Here is an 8,839-nt window from a genome sequence, read left to right on the forward strand (position 1 = left end):
AAATCAATTCATTGATCCTTTGCTTTCTTGATACGCTCTTCAACATCCTCACCCTAAGCATCTCTAATTTTCTTTGCTTCTTAACATGCTCACTTGTTAGACCTAAACAAGCTCACCGGCGGATTGTTTCATGCTCACAGGCGGACTTTTGAATTTCATCTTATGATCTAGGATGAGAATGACATCTTTCTCTACTTAGTCGGAGTGTCTTATTTAAATATTTTTCAGAGACTAACATTTTATATTTTACCTTATAGAGGATTTTTTTATATTTATGGGTTTGGGGTAGGGGATAAGACAATTTTGCTTGGGTCATGCACATTACTGTCAAGTTGAGATTTTGGACTGTTAAATCTGAAATCTCGATCGAATTGAATCTCGACCGTTGAATTTCAAGGATTGACATCGAAATTTCGACCAAAATTCTGATCTGATGGTCCATAGTGTTTGACTGGGATGGTTGCTGGGATAAGAGGGGACAAAAGTGACTACTGACAAAATTAATCATCATAACTGTTATTTAAATTTAAATAATAAAAATACCTAAAAACGAAAATTTAAAACAACGGAACAAGTACAACACAGCCAAATCGAATGTGTGCTTCCCTCCTCACTTCTCTAAGTAGGTTTCAACGTAGCCGCTGTCGTTACGAAAGCGATTCGTCTTCATCTTCTCCGTCTCCGGTGAGCCGCTCCACTCGCCAAACAGTTGCAGCGGTTCATATCTTCTCCGTCTCCTGGTGGTGGGATTGCCTAAAGCAAACCAGTTAAGGTGATTTTAATAAAGCAATACATTTTGTTTCTCTGAGGGCTTTTGTGGTTGTCTCTCTCTGTTTCTGTTTCTTCCCCAAAATTTTCAAATGGGTCTTTTGCTCCTTAATGGGATTCTTGTATTTTCATATATCTCTTCCTGTTTCGAAGCAATAAGGAAACGTTCTTCTTGTTCTAAAGGGATAATGACAAAACTTTCTTTATTTCTTGACAAAATTCCAATCGTAATTAATCGCCTTGGCCGTAATTCAATCCGTTCTCAAAATTTTACAAAAATGAAGTCGTAGTATTGCACTTAACTGATTTTTGAAGTGCGGATCTCCGCACTTGTTTGGCCTCTATTGTCTTTCCTCATTGATTAGTTTTGCTTTGGTTTCCTTTACTGTTTCATGTTTTATTGCTGGCTTCAAGTTGAGATACTGAGAAGCAGTTCTATTGGTATGTCAGGTAGCAGAACAGATACGATATGTTCTTGACTTGATAAGACTTTTACATGAAAAAAGAATAGTGTATTTCATGTGTTTTGTTTTATAAACACCAATCGGAAAATCTAAATAATAACCTGCAACTCAAGTCATTTCATGCCTTTCATCCTCTGACCACACAGCAAAAAGAAATAGTAGAACATAAGTAAAATCGAAGAGTTTGCTGAAGGTTTAGAAGCAATATGTGGTTCTCAGTCATCGAATTTTAATTTGGGTTTTAGTAAGCAAATCTTGCTTCATGTCAACTTTTTTGGGTTGATGGGGGGTTTTTCGATATCATAGGCATTCTCTGTATATGGTTGCCAATGGATCTGGAAATCAGGTTAGAAATGCAACCCAGGCTCTAGATTATGTAGAGCAAATCAGCCAGCTCTTGGTGGTTCGATTCATGTTCTGATTAACTATTGCCAACATATTTACGGTTACACAGTTTCCACTACATTTACAATGTTAGACTATCATGCAGTAACTCGTACATAACATCTTTAGTAGCCAGTTTTTTGTTATGAAAACCATAAGTATGGCTGAGAATTGAACTGTGAACAACATTGAAGTTATTATTGTTTTTACCTTTTATTTTCATAATGAAATTGAAAGTTTCTCCCCATTAATGATGCCAGTTTGGTCTGGTGTGATGTGAATATACCCATTCACATGATCTTATTCAGGTTTCTCAAGATTAATGAATCCAATTTGGTGTATTATGAATATATTTATTTGTTTTCTCAATTTTTTTCATGGAACAGATCTGGATAGTACACCTAATTAATTACCCAAGCAGTGATGCATTATCAAACATACAAATAAAAGTTGCTATTAATGCAATAGCTTATGACTCCTCTTTGTACTCTGGCTTATCATATATTTTTCATGTAGATCCTGTTTTCTTTTCTTATGAAAATTATGGGTGTATATCTGGCGTGCTAGCGAGAGATTTCTTCCAATGGGAACTGCTATTAGTAGGGCTGCAAATGCTGTTGGTGGAGTTGTTGGAAGTGCTATTGCTGCTCCATTTAAGGCCATATTTGGGGGATCTTGTGAGTAAGATATCTGACTTTGTCATCCACCTAATTTTATGCTACTTTTGTGTTCATTGTATGACTGTTGCCCACCAAATTTATATCCCTGTATACGTATTTATTCTTGTTTATGGAGTTATATATTGTTAATCTTGTTTGGCATTCTATACGGATTTTATTATGGGATGATTGTCCTTGTTTCCAATTGTCCTGCAAGTTGACACTTTGTTATCCATGTCAATATGCAACACCAGTCATAGCCTTTCATATTTTTCTATACGGATTTTATTATGGGATGATTGTACTTGTTTCCAATTGTTCTGCAAGTTGACACTTTGTTATCCATTTCAATATGCAACACCAGTCATAGCCTTTCATATTTTTCTTTGGATAATATGAAAGGGTGCATTCATCTCTTTCTTTTGAATTTTTCTTACTTTTGACTTCAGCAAGAGTAGCCCTGACCTCTTGGATCTGTTGATTCTGTAGTGGTATCTGTGCTGGAACTTGGGACATTGTCTGTTTCATAGAACATCTATGTATATCCAATCTGGTGAAACTGTTAATGGTATTTGGTCTCATCTATATTGGTAAGCTCTTCGTTCCTTTTTTTTTCTTTTTCTTTTGGGGTGACACTCACAGTTTTAGCTTTTACATGGATTACTTTCTGACATCTTCTACCATAAGGAGCTTATTCATGTTAGTGCAAGTTTTTCTCTTTTCTGTTGCATCCACTTTGTCTTGGCTTTGGTAGAGTTAAATGCAAAATCGGATCCATGCAGCTCTACATTTACTTTCTTGATTTACTGCAAGTCATGCATTTGATATAAATACATGGAAGAACTATACCATCCTTAGTACAACTCCAAGCATAACTGGTTGGAGTGGTATCTTAAGCCCATCCTACTGGGAGTTCCTGGGTTCGGGTGACCTGCTTGATGCAGCCTTGATTGAATACAGCTGCAGCTTCAAGGATCTCTAGGGCTAGACTTGAACTCCAGGCCCAAAACTAGGTTTGGTTAGGGTTTACAAGTGTATGTTTCCGAATTGGTTCCTAATATTTGTGTTCTAATTCCCTGGTTGGGTTTGGTTTGTCTGATGGGATATTGATGGTTAGGGTATCTAAGGTTTGAAAGATACTTCAGCCCATCCCCATGGAAGGTTGATAAATTCTTTGACATGGAGTAGATTTGAGATGGGATGAAAACTTAGGGAAAGGGATAAAACTTGAAAGGATAAAGATTCCTTTCAAGTTTTAATGATTTTGGATGGTTGGTTTGGGAGATATTGGGTTTTCTTGCTTTTGGAAGGAAAATAGGGTGACAATGACATGGATGGGCAAAGCTACGGTTTTGTTGGTCCGATGGGGCTGAAATTGGGATGGAAGGTTAGTAGGGTTGGCGGATGAGGTTCCTAAAGTTTGGGACAGATTTAAGAATTAGATTGGCGAGATCTGAACTTGAATTTGGGTCTCTAGAAAAGTCCAAAAATTCCAGAAAATGAAAAAAGATGTGGGAGGAGAAGGAGATTGATGAGGGCTTCCACTAGTACCTGCTTTGGACCTTGAGTGGAGCCTGGATGATGCTGGAATACTGCTGTTGGTGGGGGTTGAAGGCTGTCTCATACAGCCACTGCCAAGGATCTGAGATGGACTTCACTTAGAACCTTCCTAGGGCTGATTCCTCAAAACTTTTTGACAGAATCAGGCCTGCTACAACTTGAATCCTCAAAGTAGTTGTTGATTGATTCAATACTAAAGAGCACACAATGCTTGAATGGGAAGCTTTATTACTCAATAATCTGAACTGCCCCTCCCCATCAATTGGAGGGGTTTATTTATACATGTCGGGGACTAGGTTTCCTACTTGGACTTGATTCCCTGCCCTATGCTACTAGAACACCAGGTCTTATAGTCTGACCTTTACAAGGATTGATTTAAAACTCCTAATTAAACACAAACTTCAAAGAAAAATCCATGCTGAATATAACCCTCACGTGAACATAATTTAAAATTCTGCCCTTGACCCTAGTAGACTAAAAAAAATTAATTAAAATTGAAACTAAGCAACTAAAACTGGGAACATAGCAATTGGGCAGCAATCGTAGGTGGCTTGCTTGGCCCTCCACTTGGTCTTGGACTGGGAGGGCTTGGATAGTGCATCACTGTTCCTCATCTTCCATCCGCCTTCCTCTCTGCCCCATTACGACCCCATCCCTTCCCCCCAAAAGGTAACAACAGAAAAAGATTGTAAAATTTCTGTCACTCCCCTACACTTTCTGTTTACTCAAAGCACCCCCCCCCCCAGGGAGTTTTTCCCCTTCTCCCTAGTTATTTTGAAATGGCCAAACTATCCTTCATTTTGTCACCACTGATTGAATTACCTCTCCTTCTTTCATTTATTTTCTTTTTCATCCGATAATATTTTGTTTCGTTACTCCACTGCAGCTCGCACATTCAGACCTATTCCTCTTCTCTTCTAACTGAGCCCCCACCCATCATTTAGCAACTTGTGACCACCCCCAGCCACCCTGCAAATCCTATCTCAATAATAGTTGAAAATTTCGCCTTGTCTCTGGTCTAGACACTGAGATACCGAAATTTCGGTGAAACATAGTACACCATTGTTCCATATTTCAGTGAGTTTGGAGTAGTTTTTAGGTCTGATTTTTTGTGTACAGCCTAATTTGAGGCCAATAAGCACAATGGCAACGTTTTTTTTATTTTATTTACATGCAACACAAACTAGTCTTCTTGATTCGCACATGCTTGGGACAAAATTGGATCATGTAATTTCACAAATTTAAATATGGATATGCAAGAACACATTGAAACTTTCATTAATGGTAGAACAAATATTAAGGAGTTGTCAAATACGAGATACAAATTAAAAATTGCTATTTACAATTACGATGCCTTGAAATTCTTGAAATTTCGTTGAGATTTCGTTCAGGACCATATTTCGTCTCGATAGGCTTGAGACAACTGAAATTTTGCAAAATTTAATACCATGCTCCTAATGCCATCCACAGTTTTATCTTCTTTGAGTCTTTCTCACTTTTACCCACACCCTCTTCAACCCTCCTCTGTGGCCACACCTATTTCCCAACAAATCTCGCCACCTGTCCCACCTTCCCCTTGCTCCCCTTGGAAACCAATAACCCATTGACACCTTGTCTTGTCAGCAAAACCACCTGAGAAATTATTCATTTGAGCACCTTGGTTTGTCTGCTCTTTCACCCTCAATAATGCCAAGTTGGATTGTCTGTCTCAATGGCATCACCTCAATAAATTGAGGTTCTGGTTCAAGGACAGCATCCTTTCCACTTTGTTTTCATGCTTTGGGGGTAGGAAGATTTGGTTTTGTTTGATACCCTAACACCATTAACTGCAATTCAGCCTCAAATAGATCAGTAACCCCTGCATCTGACAACTAATTTTTATCACTCTCATGAGTCACAAGACAAAGTCCTTGCTGATTTTCTGCCTACTTCTGACCATAGTTGGTAAGCTAATTGGATTTTCAGTAGAACCTGCCCAAGTGATTTAGTTGAAATGGGTCTGCCCTTCCAAGTCTCAGTAGTGTAAAATGATTCTGCAGATGTAACCAAACTAACTTGTTTTCTCAGTGGATCAATTTGATTAGTATTGTTAGCATCATTAATGGATTCCTTTCTTCCTCAGCCAAAGCCTATAGAATACATGTATGAGATAATCACAGCATCTTGCTGTGGCCAATTTTCATGAAGTAAATTATAGGAGTCTATAACTGAACAACAATAAAATAGATAAAAATGCAAACGTGACGACAGTTGAAAAAAATGGTAAAAATCTTCGAAAGTGCATGAAATCTTAAAGGATTGTGGATCCAATTATGTAAATTATCTAAGTTTAAACTGAAGTCCTAATTAAGTATCATTCTTTGTTTCTTTCATATATATACTTTTTAAGTATCTAAATTCTCAGGTTTGTAATGTAGAGGAGTCAACTGTTGCAAAGCGAGGATAGAAACAGTGGAGGTTGCAGGCTATTGCAACAGCAAGCAGTGAAAGGGAGGAGAGAGGGTGGAGAGAGGAAATACAATTATTTTAATTAGAGAACAGAATTAAAAAAATATATAAAGGGAGATAAGCAGGGATGAGGTGAAAATGATGGCCATTTTTTAACCATATTAAAATAACAATGGAGAAGGAAATGTAAAAGCCTACTTTTATGGGGGCAGTCGGATGGTGAAACTTTTGACAGGGTAATTTGTGTAAATAGAGGGTAAGTTCTGGGCAGTGAGAAATTTTCCCTAAGAAGTAAACAATAAAAACAAAACCTGTACCATCTTAGGCTCTTTTTGGTATCAATTATCATTGTCAATTATGAGAAATTTTCATTAATTTAAATTGTTTGGCATCTATCCTGAATTTTATTTTTATTTAAAATAATAGAAAACCCCCAAAATCCATAATGAACTTTTGTCCATTATGGATTATGATGGTTCATTATCTTCATTTGTGAGTTTCTTAAAGTTCTTAGTAAGTGGGGTAAAATGTCTCCTTCTTTTATAACAACCATCTTTTCCTTCTTTTCTCACTTGTTTACTATCATTTTTAATAATTTTTTATCTTGACACCAAACTTATTTTCCATTTTATAATTTATTTTCGATAAAATTCACCAAACCATTTTTCATTCTTGACCAATAATGAATTCTTGTACTTATTTATTTTATAGGCTATGGTGGAATTGATACCATAAGGCCTTAGATCTGTCTGCTGTGTGAATCCTAAGTTTTCCCCCAGACTTGTTATTCATGCTATTTGTGCAAATCAACAAAAGGAACATTGTGTTTTCATCACTTTGAAACATTACTTGCATAGCGTAAAAATAGTGAAGTTGAAGCTGTTGTGTAGAGTCTGTAGACTGATAGACATTTCATGTTCATAGTTCATGGTTACTTAGAACACTCTTTTAGTGTCAAAATTTTTCCACAGGGCTATTTATTACTTTCATAATAACATGTATGTAGTAGAGATTTTAATCCATTTTGTTTTTGTTAAGTTGATAAATGAAATTTTACTTGCATGTCATAAAAATACTGAAGTCGAAACTACTGCATAGACTTATGGACATTAGGGCACACTTTTAGGGTCAACAAATTTATGCAGAGCTATTTATTCCCTTCATACTATGTGTACTTTTCAGAGATTTTGAGTAGAAGAAATGCTGTAATTGGTCACAATTCTAATCCTCCATTCTTATTAAAATTCTTCATTCAGCTTTAATGTTCGTGTATCTTCTTTTCAAAGTTGGGATAGTCCAATGTGTTGGAAGAAGTCTCTGTAAAATGTGTTGGGCTTCATGTGAGACATACTGGTTTGCTTTAGAAGATATCAGTTGTTTTCTGTGGCATAAATTAAAAAACACCAAGAGGGTATACCGCCGCCGCCGCCGCCACTACCCAGATGTTGAAGAAGGATACAGTTCAGTTGATGATAACGAGTCTTCAAATAATTATGGGAGCTTGAGTCTCAGTAGAAAGCGATCAGTTAGAGAGAGAAGAAAGGATCGGATGCAGATGTCTCTTCACCCTGTAAGGTGTAGATCCAAATATCAGTCCATGAATCACAGTCGACGTCATGATGTGTTGTGGAAGACAAGTGAACTGTCAGTCCATGTAAGGAGTGGGTCTGGTAAATTGCGAAGGTCAAAGCAGTTTCAAGCTCGGAAAGCAGGTAAACTGAGAAGAGGGTCTAAGCTATTAAAGAAGAGGAGGATCAGGTGATCCGATCTTGACTGTAATTTTTCAAATAGTGTTTTACAAGCCAGAAATGTCATTCACTGAAAGCCGGAATGTAAATGAGCTTTCAGTCATTTTTCCCCTTTAAACAACATTACAACCTCATTTGCCTTTAGGGGTTGTAATGTCTTCATGTATAATGAAGCACCCTGTTTTCTGTTTCAGCATTCGGTTAGTAGAATGTATTTGATTAGATTGGAAATTCTGACATGTTAAACACTCTATCATCTGCATCATTTAAGGATGGAAAGCAGAAGTGTCTGTCCTAAAAGCTTAAGGTATTTGGTAGAGACCCAACTGGTATATAACGCATCCAAAGTCTCTGTGTTTTCCAATATTGTGAGATTATCCTAACAGAGTAACAGGTGGTTTATCGATGGTTCTACATGGATGTCTTGCTGATTTGGACATACATGTTCTGATTCAACCCTCCCCCCCACCCCCCCAAAAAAAAAAAAAAGAAACACAAGAAGCCCAACCCCACATCCATTTTGCTTTCTGACTTTTATTCTCCTTGTTCACTCTTCTGAGTCTCTCAAGTTATGTTTCTTTGTTCAACAGTTTCTCGAACATTTCCCTTAGTTCAGGCATGTCATAATTTTGTCCATCTATTATTTAGTTTCAAATTTGTGTGATATACTATCCACAGATTATCACTTTTTGTTATCCTGACAGTACAAAAGGATTTTACTGTACGTTCAGTTTCAGATTCAGGTAAGTTACAGCAACTGCTTATAATGTTCACAGTTTGTGATGTATAGTCCAGGTTGCATTGGAGT

The 8,839-nt window shown here is 37.1% G+C and overlaps 1 protein-coding gene across 2 annotated transcripts; it reads left to right on the top strand.

The window, feature by feature from the left end:
* Nucleotides 1-607: 607 nt before the first annotated feature.
* LOC149018815 (uncharacterized) lies at nt 608-8,320 on the top strand. 2 transcript variants are annotated; one of them, XM_089154430.1, is made up of 4 exons: nt 608-772; nt 2,133-2,297; nt 2,765-2,865; nt 7,540-8,320. In XM_089154430.1, exons 2-4 carry the CDS (start codon nt 2,200-2,202, stop codon nt 8,043-8,045), a joined length of 705 nt encoding a protein of 234 aa, XP_089010556.1. In that variant the 5' UTR covers nt 608-772; nt 2,133-2,199; the 3' UTR covers nt 8,046-8,320. The 2 variants fall into 2 exon arrangements, with proteins under 2 accessions (XP_089010556.1, XP_089010558.1); XM_089154432.1 differs by lacking the exon at nt 608-772 and having other exon boundaries at nt 2,065-2,297.
* Nucleotides 8,321-8,839: the final 519 nt, after the last annotated feature.

This window comes from Hakea prostrata, chromosome 4 (assembly GCF_041222555.1).
Source record: "Hakea prostrata isolate BN-2017 chromosome 4, UWA_Hpros_2, whole genome shotgun sequence".
In the NCBI taxonomy this organism is placed as follows: domain Eukaryota; kingdom Viridiplantae; phylum Streptophyta; class Magnoliopsida; order Proteales; family Proteaceae; genus Hakea; species Hakea prostrata.

Bases quoted from the DNA above. Each gene is read 5' to 3' on its own strand.
- LOC149018815 (XM_089154430.1), top strand. From the start codon at position 2,200: ATGGGAACTGCTATTAGTAGGGCTGCAAATGCTGTTGGTGGAGTTGTT. The intron at 2,298-2,764 runs GTAAGATATCTG...TTGATTCTGTAG, and splicing joins ATATTTGGGGGATCTTGTGA to TGGTATCTGTGCTGGAACTT. The intron at 2,866-7,539 runs GTAAGCTCTTCG...TTCTTCATTCAG, and splicing joins ATTTGGTCTCATCTATATTG to CTTTAATGTTCGTGTATCTT.